General features: G+C 42.3%; 2 protein-coding genes across 8 annotated transcripts; both read left to right on the top strand.

The window, feature by feature from the left end:
- Positions 1-101: 101 nt before the first annotated feature.
- LOC142996996 (vascular cell adhesion protein 1-like) lies at positions 102-19,364 on the top strand. Of its 4 annotated transcripts, none has more exons than XR_012961797.1 (5): positions 102-386; positions 567-890; positions 6,824-7,075; positions 7,228-7,631; positions 18,746-19,364. XR_012961797.1 is itself a non-coding variant. In XM_076148152.1 (5 exons), exons 1-4 carry the CDS (start codon positions 296-298, stop codon positions 7,395-7,397), a joined length of 837 nt encoding a protein of 278 aa, XP_076004267.1. In that variant the 5' UTR covers positions 102-295; the 3' UTR covers positions 7,398-7,445; positions 8,107-9,642. The 4 variants fall into 4 exon arrangements, 3 of the variants coding, with proteins under 3 accessions (XP_076004267.1, XP_076004268.1, XP_076004266.1); XM_076148152.1 differs by lacking the exon at positions 18,746-19,364 and adding an exon at positions 8,107-9,642 and having other exon boundaries at positions 7,228-7,445; XM_076148153.1 differs by lacking the exons at positions 7,228-7,631; positions 18,746-19,364 and adding an exon at positions 8,107-9,642.
- On the top strand, positions 13,606-20,412 carry LOC142996993 (vascular cell adhesion protein 1-like). 4 transcript variants are annotated; one of them, XM_076148143.1, is made up of 5 exons: positions 13,606-13,877; positions 16,583-16,855; positions 17,036-17,368; positions 17,868-18,119; positions 18,287-18,614. In XM_076148143.1, exons 1-5 carry the CDS (start codon positions 13,805-13,807, stop codon positions 18,451-18,453), a joined length of 1,098 nt encoding a protein of 365 aa, XP_076004258.1. In that variant the 5' UTR covers positions 13,606-13,804; the 3' UTR covers positions 18,454-18,614. The 4 variants fall into 4 exon arrangements, with proteins under 4 accessions (XP_076004258.1, XP_076004256.1, XP_076004257.1 ...); XM_076148141.1 differs by having other exon boundaries at positions 18,263-18,614; XM_076148142.1 differs by lacking the exon at positions 18,287-18,614 and adding an exon at positions 19,441-19,797 and having other exon boundaries at positions 13,607-13,877.
- Positions 20,413-25,329: the final 4,917 nt, after the last annotated feature.

The following is a 25,329-nucleotide window of genomic DNA, read 5'->3' as shown; positions in this document are numbered from 1 at the left end:
ATGCATTGGAGTACATTCAGTGAGAGTATAAAGTGAGGAAATGTGACTGAGTCATTCAACTCTAACCTGGTGTGGCTTGAAAGCTGACATGATCTTTATTGTCTGTTCTGCAGTTCCTACGTGTGAAGATGAATCTGTATTCTTCCCACCCAGACTGGTAGTGAAGTTTAATGACTCGGCCTCGGCTCTGTGTGTCGGATGTGAAAGGCTTTGCCTAAACACAACAGTTGACTTGGAGTCACTTTTAGGGACTAAAACATCAAATGGAACGAGGATAACCTGGGATGTTGACCGTATGACTGAGTGGGATACATCTCACACGTGCTTTTATATTTTTAATGATGACGACGACCAATGTTGTGCCAGACTGGCTGTGACTGTTTACCGTAAGTGACCTCATCACTAAACACAGCAAACCTCACAATCACAAATACTGATCAAGAGCTAGATTTGACTTCACTTTGTAATAAGTTACAAGTTTGGATTTGGGTTCTGACGGCCACGTGTTCATCTTCCTTCATATCTCTCCTTTTCTCTCTGCCTCTGTACCCTCCTCCCCCTCCCAGAGCCTCCAGACAGTGTGTCCATAGATCACTCAGGACCAATGCTTGAAGGTCACCAGTACACTCTGCAGTGTATGGTTCAGGGCGTGGCTCCTGCCGAGCACCTCCTTGTGACCTTCCTCAAAGGAAAGGAACCACTCGGGCCTTCACAATCCACCATGACCAGACAGAAAACCCCAGTGATGGAATTCTTAAGTCTAAACATCACCGCTACCAAGGAAGATGACAGAGTCCAGTACAGGTGTCAAGCCGCGCTAGAACTGGGACCTGATGGACCACGAGACAAACCTGTGGTTGAGTCAACAAGCCTCAAGTCCACTGTCCACTGTGAGTGTGACAACAAAACCAACCCATGTTTAACCCACAGGTCCAGCTTGATACAATGCAGAAGCTTGTTTATTGAACCTAAATTATTAGTTTCTATCTTTAATCTTAATTTGTATTATAAGTATTGGTTCTTTACCTGGATGTGAAGGTTTGATGTTTTTTGTTTCAATCGTCCAATCTAAATCTATTGCAAAAGCAGGAAACTTAATTCTATTTCTTTCAAATTGCTAAAAAATAGTAGTATAATCATACTAAGTATTAAAACAAATTATCTGGAGCTGGCATTGAACCAGACAAGACCAAGATCAAGGCAATAATGGAGATGCCCAGACCTGAGGAAAAAAAAGATGTCTTGAGAGCATTGGGAATGATTAATTTCATTGGAAAATTCATACCAAACCTGTCGACAAAAACTGTGCACCTGAGACAGTTGTTGCAAGACCAATGTGTGTTCAATTGGACAGCTGATGATGAAGAGGAATGGACTCAGCTGAAAACTGTTCTCACAACCGAACCAGTGTTAACATTCTTTGATCCGTCCAGGGAGACGAAAATATCCACCGACTCATCAAAGAGATGGGATTGGAGCCGTGCTACTGCAGTTAGATGGAGAGGATTGGAGGCCTGTCGCTTACGCATCAAGAACAATGACGGCAGCAGAATGCAGATATGCACAAATTGAAAAAGAGTGTTTAGGACTGGTGTATGGATTTGGGAAGTTCCATAGCTATGTGTATAGACTTCCAACATTTGTGGCAGAGACAGACCACAAGCCGCTAATAGCCATCATCAAGAAAAACCTCAGTGAGATGTCACCACGCATTCAGAGACTGATGATGAAGCTACAGCGCTATGATTTCAACCTGATCTACACTCCGGGCAAGCACATTATCCTTGCGGATGCACTGTCCAGGGCGACAACACTGAACGAAGCTCACAGCGAGAGCTCTTCAGGGACTGATGTGAGTCTTCATGTGAACTTGATAAGAGAGTCACTACCTGTGACAGATAAAAAATTCAAACAGATTGTAGCCGAAACAGTGAAAGACACAGTTTTGCAAAGAGTAATCAGAAACCTACAGGAGGGTTGGCCGAGAAATGACTGTCAACAATATTACAACATCAGGGCAGATTTGAGTGTTGTAAATGGCCTTTTGCTCAGAAAAAACTGCATTGTCATTCCTCAAACAATGAGACCAGAGATGCTGAAAAGCCTACACGAGGGACACCTCGGTATGGAAAAATGCAAGGGAAGGGCCAGAACAGCTGTTTATTGGCCAGGAATCAATGCTGACATTGACAAGATGGTCTCAAGTTGTGGAACATGTCTGAAACATCAAGCGAAACAACCAAAGGAGCCTATGGCAGTCAGGGAGCAGCCTCAGCATCCTTGGCAGAAGGTTGGTACTGACTTGTTTCACTGGGATGGACAAAACTACCTGCTGCTGATTGACTATTTTTCAAACTACCCTGAAATGGCACTCCTCCCAAGCATGACAGCAACATGTGTCATACGACAGATGAAGCCAGTCTTTGCAAGACATGGGGTACCAGAGACTGTTTACAGTGATAATGGTCCATTTGCAGATGAATATGACTTTCAACATGTGACGTCGAGCCCTCTTTACCCTCAGTCCAATGGTCAAGCAGAAAAAGGTGTACACGTTGTTAAACAATTGCTGAGGAAGGCGAAAGACAGTAACTCAGACCCATACTTGGCGCTTTTAAGTTAAAGAGGTGCACCACTGGAACATGGACTGTCTCCTGCCGAACTTTTAATGGGATGAAGGCTACGCACCACCCTGCCTCATTCTGTTGACCTGGAGAAGCACGAAGAAGTGAGACAGAAACAAAAATATTTGCAAAGGAGACAGAAAACCAACTACGACAAGTCCTCAAGGAGCCTAACGCCACTTGCAAGAAATGAGACAGTGAGAGTGGAGGATTTCATCATATGGAGTAAAAAGGCAACTGTCTTGGATGAAGTGGGTCCAAGGTCTTACACTGTAAGGACGGAAGATGGCCAAATATTGAGGAGGAATCGTAGAAGTCTGCTGAAAACAAAAAAGACACTTCCAGAGCAACAACCACAGGACATTCCAACCTGCACTACATCGGTTGAACCAGCAGTGCCGGATGACAGCGGAACAGATGAACAGACGCAGTCAGCATCAGTGCCTGTGTTGAGAAGATCCACACGTCACATCAAAGTCCCTGAGCGACTCAACCTTTAACGTTATGACCTTAAAAGTATTGTTTAAAGAGGAAGAAGAAGAAAAAAAGAAGAAAAATACTTAGTTGATATTGTTGTTGTTATTCTTAGATGTAATAATATGGTGGAATAAAAACATCTATCTATAGGGGTTGTGTTAAAAAAAACAATAGACAAAACAGTGTTATGTCTTAGGAATGTAAGAAATGTTTACTTTGTTTAAAATATAAATATAAACAATTTGTTTTGCAGCAGAAGTTGGTTAAAATGCATATATGTGGAATTATTGTGCACTGTTGACTTCTCAGAGAGGGGATGTAGTGATAAAGAATAACCATTAGATGGCAACAGTGACAACAGTGACTAACGCGTGTGTTAATTAGACTAGAAGAAGTAGACCGTAGTAGCTGATGTACGTTGTTGTATCCACCTGCCACGTTCGTGAGTAAAGACACGTTGTTGTAGAACCCAAGTTTCTTTATTTACAATTAGAAACATTACAGAAAACACGTCCAGTTTCACAGAATCCATTTTTTTTGTTTAGTGTTTCCTCTAATGTGGTTTGAATGCTTTGAAGAGCAAAATGAAAAAAGTTGCATTCAAAATAAGTCTATGTGGCCTTTTTTCGTTTGTGTTCTCAGAACGAACATAGAATGAGTGAAACATACACTGAGCCCCTCTAAAGGCTTTATGGAGCTTCCTCCAGCGGGGGGCGGCGCCTCTCATGCCCATTCACTTACATTTTCTGTAAATAACGGTGTATATTTTTCTTTTAGATTTACTCTTTGTTGTTTTTTGCGCTTTATTGGACCAACTAGAATAGAATAGAATAGAATAGCTTTTATTGTCATTGTATATGATGATACAACAAAATGCATTTGTGCTGTGCCTGAATCTTTGAACAGTGATCAATAACAGCAATAAACTATAAATAAACAACTATAAATAAACAATAAATAACAATAAATAAACAACACACAGTTCCATTCATACATTAAAACATAAGTAGTCCCACAGCTCAAGATGTTCCAATAGCTTAAGATGTCTGATATGAAATGTCTCGACATCCAATATGACATCCCGACATCACATGACATCCATATGACATATGACATCACATGACATCACATATGACATATGACATCATATGACACCACGACATCCCATATGACATCATGACATCACAACATCACACCCCAAATGACATCACATGTCCCTTGCCCCATATGACATCACATGACATCATAGCTGAAGATGCCCAATATGTCCCAATGTGTCCCAATTTGTCCCAATATTGCAATTGACTTTTGGGGTACTAATTTGTCTAATGTTTGATTTTGTTTAGCTCACTAAGCAGCCCTTACAAAGAAGCTGTTCTTCAGTCTGGTGGTGCGTGTGTTCAGTGATCTGTATCTCCTTTTAGAGGGTAACAGACAGAACAGGGAGTTACAAGGGTGGGATGCATCTTTCAGGATGGTGTTGGCCCTGCGGAGACAACAAGTTTTAAAAATGTCGTCCCGAGAGGGCAGGGGAAGTCCAATTATTTTTCCTGCTGTTTTAACAGTCCTTTTGAGTTTTTGGCGATCTGCCTCGGTGCAGTTTGCATACCAAGCTGTCACACAGTATGTTAGGACGCTTTCTATACAGCACTGGTAGAAGGCCCTGAGCAGCTCTGCAGACAGGTGGTTCTTCTTCAGTGTGCGGAGGAAATAGAGTCGCTGCTGCGCCTTTTTGACAAGGGCCGAGGTGTTCACAGTCCAATTAAGGTCTTCACTAATGTAAGTCCCCAGGAACTTGAAGCAGCGAACCCTCTCCACCTCCTCTCCCTTGATGACAAGAGGACTGTGGTCCTCATGGTGTCTCCTGAAGTCAATGATGAGTTCTTTTAATGTTGAGTGTGAGGTTGTTGTCTATGCACCAGTCTGCCAGCTTGTCCATTTCCTCACGGTAGTGGGTTTCATTGTTGTTTGAAATGAGTCCCACCACTGTTGTGTCGTCGGCAAATTTGATTATTGTGTTAGTTGGGTGTGTGGAAATACAGTCAAAGGTGTAGAGTGAGTACAGCATTGGACTGAGGACACAGCCCTTAACAACACAGAAAGTCTTTAATCCACATACAGAGGGAGCTATCGAAACCAAGGCCAAGCAGTTTGTTGACCAGCCTGCTGGGAATGATGATATTAAAGGCTGAGCTGTAGTCGATAAAAAGCATTCTCACATATGTCCCATTCTTGTCAAGGTGCGTGAGTGCTGTGTGGAGGGTAAGGGCAATGGCGTCCTCTGTGGATCGGTGTGCTCTGTAGGCGTATTGATGCTGGTCGAAGTTGGCAGGGAGACTGGATTTTATGTGTTTTAGGACTACTTTTTCAAAACATTTTGTGATGATGGGAGTGAGTGCTACTGGTCTGTAATCATTCAAACAGGTGATGTTACTCGGTTTGGGCACTGGGATGATTACGGCAGATTTGAGGCAGGTGGGTATGATGGCCTGGGACAGTGACAGATTGAAAATGTCTGTGAATACCTCTGCAAGCTGGTGGGCGCAGTCTCTGATCACTCTCCCTGGTGTTCCGTCTGGGCCCCCTGCTACCAAACCAAACTACCAAAGCCAATTCCTTGTAAGTGGAAACCTAATTCACAGTAAAGCTCTCCTGATTCTGATTCTGATTCCGATTCTGATTCTGATGATGGGGGATTTTTTCTGGGGAAGGACAGTGACTACTCCCTCTTTCTAGTCCCTCCGTTTGTACAGTACTACAGCACCACTCAGTGGACAGTTGGAGTTATGTTCTTTATTTCAAGGAAACCTGAATCACCAGGGGTTCTTTTCTGTCTATAGCGATCATGTTGGATGTAATTGTTTCAGATTGGCCATTCCAGGGTCCCAGAGTTCCTCTTCTTTTGAGAGCAGCGTTCCCATGGTGAACCAACTTTCCCTCTTTGGTCCTCCACCTTCAAAGTTACAGATAAGCCTTTACCTTCCCAAAGAACAAGGATTGAGTGAGCTCAGCGTTAACTCCTCCTAAAGAGTAGAGATGGGCCTGCAGAAGATTTAGATTGCATTGTTAATAAACTAGATGTACCTGTAAAAATGTATTCATATTATTTTGTTCAGTTCAAAGATCCATCCCCTTTGTATAATCTTTTGAATTCTTTATTGTGCAAAATTCTTATTATTGTCACTAGTTGCAACACCTCTGTGCACACTGAATGAATTGGTTGAGTGAGTTCAGGATGTAAGGACTAATCACAATCAAAGCTTTCATGACTTTGACATCTTTCCTACTGGATGCATTGGAGTACATTCAGTGAGAGTATAAAGTGAGGATATGTGACTGATTCATTCAACTCTAACCTGGTGTGGTGTGAAAGCTGACATGATCTTTATTGTCTGTTCTGCAGTTCCTAGTGTAATACATGCATATTTATTGTGTACTCTGATGTTGGGTTTAAAAAATCGTAAGTATTAAAACAGAAATAACAGCTCAATATTATGTGGAATGCACAATAAGAACATGACTTTTATTTTAATTTTTTTAAGGAAAAGATTATAATTTGTTCTCCACATTTGGTCTGAGATGCCTGGATGTCTTTCCACATACACATGACCAAGAATGTGTTCTGATCTAATCCACAACTCACTGTCTTTTATGGACGTGTCTCTTTGTTAACTGTCCATATTTGGTCACACTGGTCTCTCTTTGTGAACCCACATGCACAGACGGGCCTCAGACAGATCAGACAAGTCAGTCCATCACCCTCATAGCTGGAGAACCGCTAAGTCTGAACTGCTCTGCCATCGGAAACCCGCCGCCCTCCTACACCTGGACGCTCCCGCCAGCTCGCCCTCACTCCTTCAACAGCAGCGTCCTCAACATCAGCTCCGTGGCTTTGGAGGATGGCGGCCAGTATGTGTGCGTCATCAGCAACGAGCGGGGAAACGTCACTGTGACCTATAATGTGACTGTCAATGGTGAGTGCAAGAGATTTGTGTTTGTGTTTGTGTTTGTGTTTGGTATTAAGTTGAGTTCAGATTGCTCTCTCACATCAGTTGAGCAGTGAGTCCATTGTTTTGACGTAACGTTCTGTGTTCTCTCTCTTTTTTCGTCCTGCTCCACACTGCAGTTGACTATGTGCCCATTATAATAGGTGTGGTAGTTGTGGTGCTGCTACTTGTCATCTTCGTCGCCGCCATAGTCTACTACCAGCATCACGAACACTACCAAACGGGACAGTACACACCTGGTGCAGGAACAGGTTTGCAAGATGCTCCAGTGGCCACTCAATGGGCATGAATGAGTGGAAACAGTGTGTGGACCAGCTGCTGCTCTGTCATTTCGCAGGTTAGGGTTTACAACTGTATTTTAGGGAAGAAACCTTTAAGTCACGTAAACCTGAATGCTGCAAATGAATGTGCAAACCTCCAGCACACATCTCTGTGGAGATGTTGATCCTCAGCATAGAATGGACAGAGCCTCGCTCAGGGACCCTGCAACAACTGTGCCACCATGCTGCCATAAGAAACAGCAGTTTTAAAAAAATGTATGTAATGTAATGTATCTTCAGCATTACAAGTGTTGCGTTATTTTTGAATGAATAGGCAAAAAAGGGTTAAAAAAAACGATTTCACAATGTAGAGAAATTATCTTAGAAATTACACATTACACTGTTACCAAGCTAGTGTGTGTGTGGGTGTGTGTGTGTGTCTGTGGATACTGACTGAATGTGTATCAGAACTTACATTACGACACGATCATTTGGCAGACGCCTTTATCCAAAGCGACTTACATTACATTATATTACCACCGTTCGCAGAGGGGGGAGCAATTGAGGGTTCGTTGCCTTGCTCAGGGGCACCTCAGCAGGCACTCGAACCGGCAACCCTCCGGTTCTTAAGCGGAAGCTCTACCCACTCGACTACTGCCTCCCCTTAATACAGTAAAATTGAAGACCGTGACCTTGTTTGACCCCAGATGTGTTTATTGGCTCCCTCTCTCCTGTCAGGCTCTGGTGGAGTTGGGCTGTGTTACCAGGAGAACCCTGGTTAAAGCTCCCAAACCCTCGCTCTTCTCTCGCTCTGTGGGCCAGACGGGAGGTCAGACAGGAGTGAGAGCGGACGACCCCGACGCAGTGTTTTATGAACCCACCATCAGCTGCAGCCTGAGGCTCGCTCTGGTCTTACCTAACGAACGACACTGGCACACGTGTACGTAGCTAAAATATCTTCGGCTCGACTCCCGCTTCACACGGAACATTCTGAATGGACCGCAGAGGACTTGACCATACCTGAAGGGTCTCATGAAGTCTTTGGTGTCATTACAGCTTTGACAGATGAGATAAGAGCAGTAAACATTCAATTCTGGTTTAACAGAAGAGGGATCGCTTTTATTTTGTTCACATTTTCTTTATAGATTATGTTTGTTTTAAATAAAAATACATCACAATTCATTCACGACTGATGTTTATGTTGCAGCAAAGTGAGGGTAATGTCAGAAGTTTAGCCATAAATGAGTGAAAATGAGTCGATCCTGAGTACGGTAAAGATTGAAAGAATGCTGAAAATGATCACTTTTCCAGGTATTTTACAAATGTATGACAGTAAGGATGTAATGATTATTATTAGAAGGATTACAGAGAAATAACAAAATGTTTCAGACATGCCTTTGACTAAACTACATTTCATTGATAGAAAGCAAGTAGTTGCCCAAAGAAATGAACCCAACAGAGCATAATATGTGCTGGTGAGACGACATGCAGAAAGACAACTGTGACTTTACGTTACGGTCATTTAGCAGACGCTTTTATCCAAAGCGACTTACATTACATTACCACCCATTACAGAGGGGGGAGCAATTCAGGGTGCGGTGCCTTGCTCAGGGGCACCTCGGCAGGGACTGGAATCGGCGACCCGTCGGTTCCCAAGCGAAAGCCCTACCAACTGAGCTACTGCTATCCGACTTCTGACTTCTCTTGAGTAACCTGTGACACTGTGTCCCCTCTGGAACCAGTAGATCCTGTCTGTGTGACTCATCTGTCTATTTCTATTATCACGACATAATCATCTCATTCCCATGCTTCTCAGAGTTGTGGCGACACCTGTGACTTCCCTGTATGTTTCATTTTTTTTGTCCTCATTCATTCATTGTTTTCTTTTTATTGCTTGCACGCTTCCTCCAGTTGACCTCAGTGTGACCCGGCTCATCCAGATCCCACTAACATTCTGCTTATTAAGCACAAAGAATGCTGAATGGGAAGGAAATGTGTTTTGGGTAACTAATGTGATGTTAGAGAGTGGATTTAAGACTATTCTAACTTTCAACTTATCAGCTTCTGTGCATTCGGTGTAGGTTTGTACCTTATGACCCTACTGTAGGTCATAAGGTCATGCTGGTTTCATGGCCTGTGGTGACACTACAGCTCATGTCATGATTTAAAAATACTGAAAACTCTCCATTCATTACCTATGTGTCAGCTTCCTTTGCTCTCACGTCAGCTTCATTTACTTCCATGTTTCACTTCAAGATATTTTGAAGAAATGAAATGTTTCTAAACAGAATGGAATGGAAGTCACATTTCAGGGTGGTTGCTGATAGATTGTGGACACAAATTTCACATTGGTTATAGTAATTCCCAAATATGAAAACCAAAGCCTACAGGCCTTTTGATTTCTAATATTGCCCATAGCAACCCTGGGAGGCTTGCATTTGTTCATTTATTTCCATTTACAAACAGTCCCTGGTTATCCCTGGTTGATCATTGTCTTGCTTGGATCACGGTTGTGTTGTTTTTAAGCTTTCAGTTCTCTTCCTCCACATCACACGCATTCATTTCAGCCCGCCCACAGTAACTGTGATGGTGAGGTCATGAACTAAAAAACCTTTCCACCACACTCACGTGATTTCCCCTCAGACTATCACATCTTCCCAAGCATCGAAAAAGCTCTCTGTATGGCCTCAGATGATGATTGGTCTTTGTGTGTCTGTACTGTAGAAGCTTAATCATACTGAACTTCAGCACATTGGAAACTTCATGCAAATCATCTGTTTTATAATCTTACAAGTAAAATAGTAGTAAGAAGTAAAAGAACATGGAGATATATCAGAGTTGGTTTAGATCAGGGGTCTCCAACAGGTCGCTCACGAGCTACCAGTAGCTCGCCACCCGTTTCTGAGTAGCTCGCTAAAGGTTAAAAGAATACATTTGACAACACAACATCACTTGGTAAAGCTGTTTAAATCAAATTCACAAACATCCCGACCCCTTTTGTCCCAAAACGATTATTACGACTATTATTATAACGACTATTAGCCAATCAGCTGTCAGTCCAACAAATGACGCTGCTGTCATGTTTGGTAACGTGACACCGTAACATTCGGCGATGTTATTCAGCCAAGGATCATAACATCAAGCAGGGAGGGGCGGGGCGTGCTGACTGTCTACTACAGGTATAGAGCAGGACAGGGAGAGGGAGAGAAGTGCGGTGAGTGCAGTGGGCAAAAAGATGAGTCAGAGCGGGAAAAGAGCAGCATTTGGATGCATTTTAACAATTGTGACAACGTAAAGGCAGAATTTGCTGAATGAAGCTGTCATGTCGAGCAGGGTCTGCAAAAAACCTTCAGAGACATGAGAACTGTGCATCCAACAGTTCAGTTGGAAGAAATAAGGCAGGCTAGCGTGCCTGCTACTGTAAGCGCTTCTACAACTGTTGGGATGTTCTTCCAAACAGGCAAACACTCTAAAAAAACATTACAAAACTGTACGACAGAGAACATGCTTCACTGTAAGAACACTCCAAAACTATTTTAATTCGTCATGATAATATACCACACTCACTGTCATCTCACTAACATCAGCAATTACCAAGCCACATTTTGTAAATATTCACACAAAAGATGCTAGCTAATTCAGCTGTTTTAGGTGGAGAATCAGCCATGTGGATACATGTTAGTAATAATGTAAAACATGAGGAGCTCTCTGACACTTTTATTTTGTCAAATTAGCTCTCAGAGGCACAAAGGTTGGAAACCCCTGGTTTAGATGCTACGGTTTGATCAGATGGGGAATAACATCAACTATGACATTTACAAATATCGACTTAAAGGAGACAACAAATGTAATTCTAAATAACACACATCACCTTAACATTAATATTAACATTAACATTAACATTAACATTACCATACATTACATTACATTACATTACATTACATTACATTACCCCCCACGGTGATATTTTTATGCCTTTGGAATTATTATCTATTATTATCGATTGTTGCAAATGCATGTCTTTCTTACACTCTCCCATTTCTTGTATCTGCATCCTCATGTCTCATATCTGATGCATAGAGCTTTGGGTTGTCAGTGTGTGGTATGTCCTCAGATAAACACTGCAGAATTCCTTTATTCCTTCATTCCTCCCGCGGGCTGGAGATCCACTTTGCATGGCACCACTGTGTAATCCTGGCGATGCAGCTCTGCGCTTCTTTCCCAAACACTTCCAAGTGTCACTCAGGTATTTACAACACGGACCTGCTGATACACACTCCAGGCCTCCTCTGGCTAAGAGACAGCAGGAACGCACGATGCAGGTAAATACTCAGTAAGTGTGGACAAGGAAAGAATAAACAGTAGCAAAAGAAACAGTCAAGTCTGAAATGGACAGAAACTCTTAAGGACTATTTACTAGTGCTGTCAAAGTTAACGCGTTAATTTTGGCGATTAATTTTAAACTTTTAATGCGTTAAAATTTTTTAACGCAATTAACGCGGTTTTGTTTACTTCCGGTGGTGGCTGGCTCTTTGGATAAAACAAAAGCAATTTGCACACTGTGCAAAGCCGAATTCAACTACCACAGAAGTACCACCTCTTTGGCGTTTCACCCCGCTGCAAGTACCTCCACAGGACCTCGCCAGGCTACTCTACAGGAGTGTGGCACTCGTGGGCGAATGACGAAACCCGTGAGTGAAAGGTTTACCAATTCTTTGGTTACTTGGATTGTTAAAAACTGCCGCCCAGTTAGCACAGTAGAGGATGATGGACTGAGAGAAGTACTTCGTGTTGCATCGGGAGATACCTCTTATAATTTACCCTCGAGAGGAACCATCGTGTCAAGAATACACACGTTGTATGAGGATGAGAGGGCACAGCGGACGAACATGATTCAGCACGCAAAGCACGTCGCTGTCACAGGTGACCACTGGACGTCTGTCAGCAACGATAATTATTTGGGCGTCACAGCGCATTTCATCGATCGAGATTGGACTCTGAAGTCGTTTGCACTTACTGTGAGTAAAACCGAGGAGCGACATTATGCCGAGGCATGTGCTAACCATTTTCTGGATGTTGCAAACGAATGGGAAATCAAGGAAAAGTTGACCACACTCGGCACTGATAGCGCTCGTAACAGGGTTGCTGCCGCGAGGCTACTTCCATTTGAACACCTGCCTTGCATGGCCCACTCTCTGCAAAGAACGGTCACAGTCTCACTTAAAAATGTTAAATGTTCTTAACTTTCAAATGTATCTTTCCTTTCTTTTTTGAATTTACACTGTTCATTAAAAATGTTTTTTGAATTTAAATGTACTTTCTTTGTGTTTATTCAACATTCATTTGATGATTTTACATTAAAAGATATTCATTATAAGCTTCAGTCTTAAGTAGAAAAATGCAATTAATTTCTTGATAGATTAATCGCGATTAATCGCGAAATTTGTGCGATTAATTAGTTAATTTTTTTTAATCGATTGACAGCCCTACTATTTACATTATTTATGAAAAACACATTGTACCTTTTATGGAAAGATATAAATATGTTTGCCTTACTTTAAATTAATCATTGTTTCACACATTTTTCAGGTTAATTTCTTTTCCAGTGAAACAATACAACCATGTAATGATCCCCCACGAAGTTCAATGTAGTTTGCTCAATACAGCTTAACTACTTTCAATCAAGAGTAGCTTGAAAGTAGCTTCCCCAACATTGGTGGCGTCGAAGTAAAATTTATAGTATTTTATAAAAAGAGAAATTGAGGATTGTTTGAGGAAATGAACAAACTTGACTCTGTGGTTTATACTTTAGCCAACACACTTCTACTGATTAACTAATTCCGGTTTAATCTCTGTTCTTGTTGCTTCACCCTGAGCTATGATAAAGATCCCCGGGAAGTCCAGGAATGTCCTCACTCAAGCTCCCAGTTGTGTTTCTGCACCAGAAAATTCCTCCATATATCACCAAAGTTTGCATGTGCTGCTGGTGACATGTGTGTGTGTGTGTGTGTGTGTGTTTGTGTGTTCCTCATGTCAACATGGTCACAAATAGCTTCTGTCAGGCTTCTGAGCCTGTTATTGCACATGAGCTACATTGGTTTTGTTTTAGGTTTGTGGAATACCAACATACTACACACCATTGGGGCTTTACACTATGAGTCATTCACCACATTTACTCACTGACGGAACGTTTTCAGTTCTGCTTCTGATGTGTTCATCACATTACCTGTGAGAGGGAGGAGGAAGACAAGAATCAAGCCCCTCTAACGGAAGCACTCCTCAGATGCTTTCTTTGCTGGACGCAGAACTTATCAATCAACGCTAGTACAGCATCTTGAGACGCAGCGGGGCGGCGCAGAGTTTGGATCTACTTTCGCTTCTCCTCTGGCGCTATCGGCCCGCTTGGTTTGTTTCCCTCCGTGTTTCTCTGGACACCATGTTGCTCCGTCCTGTGTTCGCTCTCTGGGCCCTGGTGACTTTTCAGCGTCGCTTCCATGTTTCCAGCTGCGGTGAGTGAAGAGTTTGCTGTTGTCAGTGTTTGACGCGCCGGGGAAATGCTCCTTGTTGGCGATAATTTATTACAAGCGATATAACTGCGTGTGATTTACACAGAGGTCAGCGGTGACGTTATGTTTCATATCAGCCGCAAAGTTAACAGACTGAAGCAAGACGAGAGCATAGAGCTGCCTCATCATAACATACTATAATATAATACAGGGGTCTTCAACAGGGGGTCCGCGAAGGTACTGCAGGGGGTCGCGAAATTTGTGGTTGAGAAGTGTTTTTTTCCTCCAATTGTAAATGTCTTTAAATCAGTGCTCTTCAACAGGTCGCTCGCCTGCCGTTTTTGAGTAGCTTGCAAAAGGTTCAAAGAATACCTACATTTGACAACACATCACTTGGTAAAGCTGTTATGTTTATATATATATATATTATATCAGCTGTCAGTCCAACAAATGACACCGCTGTCATGTTCAGTTTACGTGACACCGTAACATGCGGCTTGCGAGCGCACACTGGATTTGAGGATGACCGTGGAAAATAGCCCCGATAAAAGGCAACACATATACTATTTCCATCAGGAATTAAAGAAATGTAGGAATGTGAATGAGCTAGCAGGGCGTCATGTGTCGTTGGCGAACAAAGAGCCGACTGAACGATGGGAGCAGGCTGCAACTTAAAACAAGACAGAATGATAGGATGGTCTTCTCCGTGCCATGATCACGGGGAAGACTGGACGTTGGAACTGATGTTGTGCCGTTCAACCAATTCACAACAGAATTTGCAAAAACATGTCGACTCAATCCAGTTTATGTTCTTCCAAACAAGAAAACATTCCAAAACTGTAGGACAGAGAACGTGCTTCACTGCAAGAACATTCCAAAACTATTTTAATTCCTCATGAAAACAGTAGCACACTCTCTGTCATCTCACTAACATCAGAACAGACAATGCATGTGAAGCACAGATGAGATGGGAACTACAGGGAATTCCCTGAATTACAGGCAATGTGAAGGGAAATTGTGACAGTGATATGTGGACAGACAAATGTGAAATATGAAAGGTATAGTATTAGTTAAATAGTAAAATCAGTAATAACATTGTTTTTTTTCTTTGACCTTAATATGATGTGAATTCATTAGTGTGAGCTTGACATTGAAAATGTAAACAGAAACAAAGAAGCTCATGTTGCTGAATTGAAGTGCATTTTGATACAAAATGTGAGGGTTGGATATCGAAATTTTGTAAATGTTTACACAGAAGACGCTTATTCAGCTGGTTTGGGTGGAGAATCAGCCATGTGGATAAATGTTACTAATAATGTGAACACAAGGAGCTCTCGGACACTTTTATTTTGTCAAAGTAGCTCTCAGAGGCAAAAAGGTTGGAGACCACTGCTTTAAGTACACTATAACATGAATCCAACATATTGAAGTGAACGGATGAACGGAGGCAGAAGATGTTATCTTTCATCTATTACCAATGTGTGCCATTTGATCTACTGTGCTGTCAAACGAATCTATGAAGCCATCAAAGCTGCAGCGTCACTTGGGGACAACCCACAGCCACTTAAAAGACAAACCTGTTGAATACTTCCAAACTAGTCTCAAATCCCTCCAAGGTCAACAGACATTGATGAGAAAATATATGTTTATACAACACCCTGTTTGATATAAAACACAATTTTATACAATAGGGGGTCCCCGCTCCGTCTCTCCATCACTTTGGGGGTCTTTTGCCTGAAAAACGTTGAAGACCCCTGCTCTAAAGGCTTTATGGAGCTTCCTCCAGCGGGTGGCGGCGGCTCTCGTGCCCATTCAGTTACATTTTCTGTAAATAACGGTGTATATATTTATTTCAGATATACTCTTTGTTGTTTTTTGCACTCTTATTATGTTGATTGTACCAACTACCAAAGCAAATTCATTTTAAGCGGAAACCTACTTGGCATTAAAGCTCTTCTGATTCTGATTCTGATTCTGATTCTGATTCTGATGATGGGGGGTTCCTCTGGGTAAGGACAGTGACTACTCCCTCTTTGTAGTCCCTCCGTTTGTACAGAACTACAGCACCACTCAGTGGACAGTTGGAGTTATGTTCTTTATTTCAAGGAAACCTGAATCACCAGGGGTTCTTTTCTGTCTATAGCGATCATTATGTTATAATGTATATATTATCTATTTTAGACCCATGACAAACTCATTAAATCAAGGACAAAGGGACTCTGGATGTAATTGTTTCAGATTTGCCCTTCCAGAGTCCAAGGGCTCATCATCTTTGGAGAGCAGCTTCTCCATGGTGAACTAACTTTCCCTCTTTGGTCCTCCACCTTCAAAGTTACAGATAAGCCTTTACCTTCCCAAGAAACAAGGGTTGAGTGAGCTCAGCGCTAACTCTTCCTAAAGAGTAGAGATGGGCCTGCAGAAGATTTACATTGCATTGTTAATAAACTAGATGTACCTGTAAAAATGTATTCATATTGTTTTGTTCAGTTCAAAGATCCATCCCCTTTTTATTATCTTTTGTATTCTTTATTATACAAAACTCATATTCCACTTATATTGTCACTGGTTGAGTGAGTTCAGGATTTAAGGACTTGGATGCATTGGAGTACATTCAGTGAGAGTATAAAGTGAGGATATGTGACTGATTCATTCAACTCTAACCTGGTGTGATGTGAAAGCTGACATGATCTTTATTGTCTGTTCTGCAGTTCCTACGTGTGAAGATGAATCTGTATTCTTCCCACCCAGACTGGTAGTGAAGTTTAATGACTCGGCCTCGGCTCTGTGTGTCGGATGTAAAAGGCTTTGCCTGAACAGAACAGTTGACTTGGAGATATCTTTAGGGACTAAAACATCAAATGGAACGAGGATAACCTGGGATGTTGACCGTATGACTGAGTGGGATACATCTCCCATGTGCTTTTATAGTTTTAATGATGACGACGACCAATGTTGTGCCAGACTGGCTGTGACTGTTTACCGTAAGTGACCTCATCACTAAACACAGCAAACCTCACAATCACAAATACTGATCAAGAGCTAGATTTGACTTCACTTTGTAATAAGTTACAAGTTTGGATTTGGGTTCTGACGGCCACGTGTTCATCTTCCTTCATCTCTTTCCTTTCCTCTCTGCCTCTGTACCCTCCTCCCCCTCCCAGAGCCTCCAGACATTGTGTCCATCAGCCTGGTAGATCACTCAGGACCAATGCTTGAAGGTCACCAGTACACTCTGCAGTGTATGGTTCAGGGCGTGGCTCCTGCCGAGCACCTCCTTGTGACCTTCCTCAAAGGAAAGGAACCACTCGGGCCTTCACAATCCACCATGACCAGACAGAAAACCCCAGTGACTGAATTCTTCAGTCTAAACATCACCGCTACCAAGGAAGATGACAGAGTCCAGTACAGGTGTCAAGCCGCGCTAGAACTGGGACCTGATGGACCACGAGACAAACCTGTGGTTGAGTCAACAAGCCTCAAGTCCACTGTCCACTGTGAGTGCAACCCATGTTTAACCCACAGGTCCAGCTTGATGCAGTGCAGAGGCTTATTTATTGAACCTAAATTATTAGTTTCTATCTTTAATCTTAATTTGTATTATAAGTATTGGTTCTTTACCTGGATGTGAAGGTTTAATGTTTTTTGTTTCAATCGTCCAATCCAAATCTATTGCAAAAGCAGAGAACTTAATTCTATTTTTTAAATTGCAAAGAAATACTAGTATAATCATACTAAGTATTAAAACAGATATAAAAGTTCAATATTATGTGGAATGCACAATAAAAAAATGTCTTTTATTTTATTTTTTTTAAAGAAAAGATTATAATTTGTTCTCCACATTTGGTCTGAGATGCCTGGATGTCTTTCCACATACACATGACCAAGAATGTGTTCTGATCTAATCCACAACTCACTGTCTTTTATGGACGTGTCTCTTTGTTAACTGTCCATCTTTGGTCACACTGGTCTCTCTTTGTGAACCCACATGCACAGACGGGCCTCAGACAGATCAGACAAGTCAGTCCATCACCCTCATAGCTGGAGAACTGCTAAGTCTGAACTGCTCTGCCATTGCAAACCCGGCGCCCTCCTACACCTGGACGCTCCCGCCAGCTCGCCCTCACTCCTTCAACAGCAGCGTCCTCAACATCAGCTCTGTGGCTTTGGTAGATGGCGGCCAGTATGTGTGCGTCATCAGCAACGAGCGGGGAAACGTCACTGTGACCTATAATGTGACTGTCAACGGTGAGTGCAAGAGATTTGTGTTTGTGTTTGTGTTTGTGTTTGTGTTTGGTATTAAGTTGAGTTCAGATTGCTCTCTCACATCAGTTGAGCAGCGAGTCCATTGTTTTGACGTAACGTTCTGTGTTCGCTCTCTTTTTTCACAGCGCTCCCGACCCCAACCCCTGCAGTCAACTACGTGGCTATTATAATAGGTGTGGTAGTTGTGGTGGTTGTTGTCATCATTGTCGCCGCCATAGTCTACATCAAGCATTACAAACACAACCGAATGGGACAGTACACACTGTGGTTCAGGAACAGGTTTCAACATGCTCCAGTGTCCAATCAAATGGAATGAATGAATGGAAACAGTGTGTGGACCAGCTGCTGCTCTGTCATTTCGCAGGTTAGGGTTTACAACTGTATTTTAGGGAAGAAACCTTTAAGTCACGTAAACCTGATTGCTGCAAATGAATGTGCAGCTGTGCCTTAGTTTGCTCTAAACCCATCAGATATCACCAAGTTGTCTAAATAAGCCAGAGAGATGCAAACCTCCAGCACACCTCTCAGTGGAGATGTACATCCTCAGCATAGAATGGACACCATGACCTGCAACAACTGTGCCACCATGCTATCTTAGGAAACAGCAGTTTTTAAAAAATGTATCTGTGTCTTCGGCATTAAAATTGGTGCGTTACTTTTGAATGAATAGGCAAAAAAGGGTTAAAAAAAAATCCCTTTCTCACATTGTTAAGAAATCATTTTAGAAATTCCACGTTACACTGTTCACTTTTACCAAGCTATTGTTGAAATCAGAATATTTTTCAATGTTTTAAACCATTTCCTGTTGAATCTGTGTGGTGCTTACTGGCACCGTTATTGTGTGACGAGCTTTTAAATCTGTGTGAGAAATCAGGTTGTGCTTGGATTGCAGCTGCATGTAGAGCAACAGGCACTCCAAGTGTGCGTGTGTGTGCGTGCGCGTGTGTGTGTGGATACTGACTGAATGCATATCTGAAGTTAATACTGTCAAATACATGAACTGTACACTGGAATCTCAGTCATTGAAAATATGATAAGATAAGACTCTGATGTGCCTTTGATGAAGTTGTTGTGTAGCTCATGAAATCCATAATCAGCTGCCATCCTGTCGATTCAGTCGCATTACCTCACTTGTTTCCTGAGCCTACACTGGAAAAAATTCTGTTTTTTTACCCACTCAAATGAAAGCAGATAATTTGTCAGACATCACTACTGAACTAACTGCTTGATGGTCCTGTGATTTGATTGTTTTGACGTAACGTTCTGTGTTCTCTCCCTTTTTTCGCCCTGCTCCACACTGCAGTTGACTACGTGCCTATTATAATAGGTGTGGTAGTTGTGGTGCTGCTACTTGTCATCTTCGTCGTCGCCATAGTCTCCTACCAGCATCACAAACGCAACCGAACGGGACAGTACACACCTGCTGCAGGAACAGGTTGCAAAATGCTCCAGTGGCCACTCAATGGGAGTGAATGAGTGGAAACAGTGTGTGGACCAGCTGCTGCTCTGTCATTTTGCAGGTTAGGGTTTACAACTGTATTTTAGGGAAGAAACCTTTAAGTCACGTAAACCTGAATGCTGCAAATGAATGTGCAAACCTCCAGCACACATCTCTGTGGAGATGTTGATCCTCAGCATAGAATGGACAGAGCCTCGCTCAGGGACATTACATTACATTAAATTACGGTCATTTAGCAGACGCTTTTATCCAAAGCGACTTACAATAAGTGCGTTCAACAAAGGTGCAGGGGACCCTGCAACAACTGTGCCACCATGAACAGCAGTTTTAAAAAATGTATCTGTGTCTTCAGCATTAAAAGTTGTGCGTTATTTTTGAATGAATATGCAGAAAAGGGTTAAAAAAACGATTTCACAATGTGGAGAAATTATTTTAGAAATTCCACATTACACTTTTACCAAGCGCGTGTGTGTGTGTGTGTGTGTGTGTGTGTGTGTGTGTGTGTGTGTGTGTGTGTGTGTGTGTGTGTGTGTGTGTGTGTGGATACTGACTGAATGTGTATCAGAACTTAATACAGTCAAATTGAAGACCGTGACCTTGTTTGACCCCAGATGTGTTTTTCACACTCTGTCCTGTCAGGCTCTGGTAGAGTTTGGCTGTGTGACCAGTAGAACCCTGGTTAAAGCTCCCAAACCCTCGCTCTTCTCTCGCTCTGTGGTCTTTGCTTTGACAGATGAGATAAGAGCAGTAAACATTCAATTCTGGTTTTACAGAAGAGATCGCTTTTATTTCATACACTTTTTCTTTATAGATTATGTTTGTTGTAAATAAAAATACATCACAATTCATTCATGACTGATGTTTATGTTGCAGTAAAGTGAGGGTAATGTCAGATGTTTAGCCAGAAATGAGTGTAAATGAGTCGATCCTGACTACGGTAAAGATTGAAAGAATGCTGAAAATGATCACTTTTCCAGGTATATTACAAATGTATGACACTAAGGATGTAATGATTGTTATAAGAAGGATTACAGAGAAATAACATTAAATGTTAATAAATGTTTCAGACATGCCTTTGACTAAACTACAACAATTCTTTTTAAAGATCACAGATAGAAAGGAAGTAGTTACCCAAAGAAATGAACCCAACAGAGCATAATATGTGCTGGTCAGACGACATGCAGAAACACGACTGACTTCTCTTGAGTAATCTGTCGTTAATCATTGTCTTGCTTGGATCACGGTTGTGTTGTTTTGATCTTTCAGTTCTCTTCCTCCACATCAGACGCATTCATTTCAGCCCGCCCATAGTAACTGTGATGGTGAGGTCATGAACTACAAAACCTTCCCACCACACTCACGTGATTTCCCCTCAGACTTTCACATCCTCCCAAGCATTGAAAAAGCTCTCTGTATGGTTTCAGATGATGATTTGTCTTTGTCTGTCTGCACTGTAGAAGCTTAATCACACTAAACTTCAGCACATTGGAAACTACATGCAAATCATCTGTTTTATAATCTTACAAGTAAAATAGTAGTAAGAAATAAAAGAACATGGAGATATTCATGACGCCATATTTATGACTCACTCATAGAATGATCTGTATCAGAGTTGGTTTAGATGCTACGGTTTGATCAGATGTGGAATAACATCAACTATGACATTTACAAGTATGGACTTAAAGGAGACAACAATTAAAATTCTAAATAACAACACACATCATGTTTGATTTGTCTCAACTCTTGTCTGGAGGGTCTAAACAGAGCACAGGATTAAGTCCAATTTGATTTGAGAGACATTTGTTGATTTAAATGGATATACATGACATTTAACAATCATTTGGCTTTCAAAGCAGAGTACAAAGGAGATCTGAATACAACACAAGCCAAGATCAAGTCAGGAGAGAACAAGAGTAACTGCCAAGAAGCTATCAATTGTATAACTTTGTTGATATTTGTATGCCTTTGGAATTGTTATCTATTGTTATCTATTGTTGCAAATGCATGTCTTTCTTACACTCTCCCATTTCTTGTATCTGCATCCTCATGTCTCATATCTGATGCATAGAGCTTTGGGTTGTCAGTGTGTGGTATGTCCTCAGATAAACACTGCAGAATTCCTTTATTCCTTCATTCCTCCCGCGGGCTGGAGATCCACTTTGCATGGCACCACTGTGTAATCCTGGCGATGCAGCTCTGCGCTTCTTTCCCAAACACTTCCAAGTGTCACTCAGGTATTTACAACACGGACCTGCTGATACACACTCCAGGCCTCCTCTGGCTAAGAGACAGCAGGAACGCACGATGCAGGTAAATACTCAGTAAGTGTGGACAAGGAAAGAATAAACAGTAGCAAAAGAAACAGTCAAGTCTGAAATGGACAGAAACTCTAAAGGACTATTTACTAGTGCTGTCAAAGTTAACGCGTTAATTTTGGCGATTAATTTTAAACCTTTAATGCGTTAAAAAAATTTTAACGCAATTAACGCGGTTTTGTTTACTTCCGGTGGTGGCTGGCTCTTTGGATAAAACAAAAGCAATTTGCACACTGTGCAAAGCCGAATTCAACTACCACAGAAGTACCACCTCTTTGGCGTATCACCTGAGAGCAAAACACCCCGCTGCAAGTACCTCCACAGGACCTCGCCAGGCTACTCTACAGGAGTGTGGCACTCGTGGGCGAATGACGAAACCCGTGAGTGAAAGGTTAACCAATTCTTTGGTTACTTGGATTGTTAAAAACTGCCGCCCAGTTAGCACAGTAGAGGATGATGGACTGAGAGAAGTACTTCGTGTTGCATCGGGAGATACCTCTTATAATTTACCCTCGAGAGGAACCATCGTGTCAAGAATACACACGTTGTATGAGGATGAGAGGGCACAGCGGACGAACATGATTCAGCACGCAAAGCACGTCGCTGTCACAGGTGACCACTGGACGTCTGTCAGCAACGATAATTATTTGGGCGTCACAGCGCATTTCATCGATCGAGATTGGACTCTGAAGTCGTTTGCACTTACTGTGAGTAAAACCGAGGAGCGACATTATGCCGAGGCATGTGCTAACCATTTTCTGGATGTTGCAAACGAATGGGAAATCAAGGAAAAGTTGACCACACTCGGCACTGATAGCGCTCGTAACAGGGTTGCTGCCGCGAGGCTACTTCCATTTGAACACCTGCCTTGCATGGCCCACTCTCTGCAAAGAACGGTCACAGTCTCACTTAAAAATGTTAAATGTTCTTAACTTTCAAATGTATCTTTCCTTTCTTTTTTGAATTTACACTGTTCATTAAAAATGTTTTTTGAATTCAAATGTACTTTCTTTGTGTTTATCACTCCCTCCAGTTAATACACGGCACCATAGTTCTTCATCACTGATGGATTTATTTATCTTAATTGCGCTCCAACATCGCCGTCATCAAATCCACCGTCGAACTGTTCAAATATGTACAATACATGCAAAATTAACACACATTCATATCACACGCAACTTTAAAGACAAAATGAAAATGCGCGACAAACATAAACATGTAAATAAACATACCTCGCTGGCTGCACACAACCGAGAGAGAATGAGTTCACTTGTTAAAGGAAAAAACATAAATCTTGCACCTCTCTCTCAAACAAGCGCAAAGAATCAGCCATCTTCTGTCTTGAGGTAGAAGTCTCAACAAAATAACGACCATAAAAAAAAGAACCATTTCCGGCTGACTCCATGAGTTCTGGGGAGGAACAAGGAGCCGCTGGAGGGAGTGGTGGAGAGATGGTTCCATTGGAGAATGCCATCAGGGCGGCAGGGGCTGCCGGAGCAATGGCATTAAGGGCCGCGAGGCTGTTGGAGGCCATCTCCCGCAGCATGGGAGAAATCGAGGCAGCGCTTCCGCAGCTCCTGCCGCCGCCGCCGCCGCCGCCGCCGCCACCGCCACCGCCACCACCGCCACCACCTCCACCATCACCACCGCCACCACCACCATCAGCATCTAAAAGGCGCAGGGCTGATGAATCAGCACGACCACCGAAGAAGAAGCCCTAGCTCCCACTTTAAATGGAGCACAAACGGCATTTCCAACAAGAGGTCACAATTTTGTTTTGTTCAACGTTTAAAAATAAATCATACAAATAATATTTATGGCAGTTAAACTCCCACCAAATCACAAATTTTGTGATTTCACTTCACAATTTCACTCTCACTACCCTGCTTCAAGCAGTAGCACAGTCTTTTGTACAGGCCTATCAAGATAGACTGGCTTAGTGGTGCGTTTTCCCTGGTTATCTAAAGTTGAGTCACTCATTAACAGTTTTACTTTTCTGACTCTCCCATCAGTGCTGGGATACACCTCTGTTACTCTTGCCAATCTCCATAGGTTTCGTGGAGAGCCATCCTCGTGAAGGATGACAATGTCGTTGACCTTCGTATTTCTCTTATCCTTTTGCCATATTTGTCTTTGCTGAAGATTAAGAACATATTCCTTCTTCCATCTTGTCCAGAACTCATTTGCCAGGAACTGCACCTGGCGCCATCTCTTGCTTAGATATAGATCCTGACTCACAAATTGGCCAGGGGGGGGCGATACTATGTTTGACTTCATCATGAGAATGTGGTTAGGCGTGAGAGGTTCAAGACTTGTTGGATCATTTAAGTGCTCTGTTGTCAAAGGTCTGCTATTTACAATAGCCATCACTTCATACAAAAGGGTTCTAAGCGAGGCACTGTCAAGTCTTTTAGCAGATTTATCCAGGATTGCTGTCAGAACACATCTGATGGTTCTTATCTGTCTTTCCCATACACCTCCCATGTGGCTTGATGATGGGGTGTTCATTACGAACTCACATCCATGTTCTTTCAGCTGTTCGTGATTCAGGTCCTTCATTGCATTCATGAACTCTCGTTTTGCACCTACAAAGTTTGTGCCTTGATCACATCTCAGCTGTCTTACATGACCACGTATTGCAATGAATGCACGCAATGCATTGATGAAAGCGTCTGTAGTGAGATCATCAAGCATTTCAACATGTATGGCTCTAGAACACATACAGGTGAAAAGAAGACCATACTTCTTCAGTTCCTTTCTCGCTTCCTTCACATAGAACGGTCCAAAGCAATCTATGCCACAATATGTGAATGGAGGTGTACTTTCCATTCTTTCTTCTGGCAAATCTGCCATCTTTGGATCTTGTGTGTTCCTTCTGTACTTTCTGCACGTTGTGCACTTGAAGATGTGCGAGGCAACTGCGTTGCTGCATCCTATGACCCATATTCCCCTGGATCGCAATTCATTTACAGTAATTCCTCTTCCTTGATGATGTACCTTCTCATGGTAGTGCTTAATAAGCAAAGAAGACAGATGACTTGCCTTTGGTACAATGGCAGGATGCTTGACATGTGGGTGAAGGCCGGACCTTGTCAAGCGTCCTCCAACCCTGAGCACACCGTACTCATCTACAAATGGACTAAGTTTGTGTAGCTTGTTTGCTTTGTCTTTGGGTTTTACTTCCTTGCCTTGCCTTATACTTTTGATCTCACTGCTGAATGCTTCTGTTTGGACCAGTTTGATTAAGAAAAGCTCTGCTTCCTGTCTTTCCTCAACGCTTGTGTCTTCATTTATCTTCGGTTTGAGACCCTTGATTTGCTTAGCACGATACTTAAGACGAGCAATGGCCTTGACAGCTCTTTTCCAGTCAGAAAACCTTGTCAGGCGGTCTAGCAACGTCCTGTCTTCCTTTGCTTTG

This window comes from Genypterus blacodes, unplaced genomic scaffold (genome assembly GCF_046128005.1).
Source record: "Genypterus blacodes isolate CSIRO-AG114 ecotype Tasmania unplaced genomic scaffold, CSIRO-AGI_Gbla_v1 ptg000039l_1, whole genome shotgun sequence".
NCBI classification, from domain to species: Eukaryota; Metazoa; Chordata; class Actinopteri; order Ophidiiformes; family Ophidiidae; genus Genypterus; species Genypterus blacodes.
Note: the sequence above shows the minus strand (reverse complement) of the source record. Positions and strands in the feature narration are given on the sequence as shown.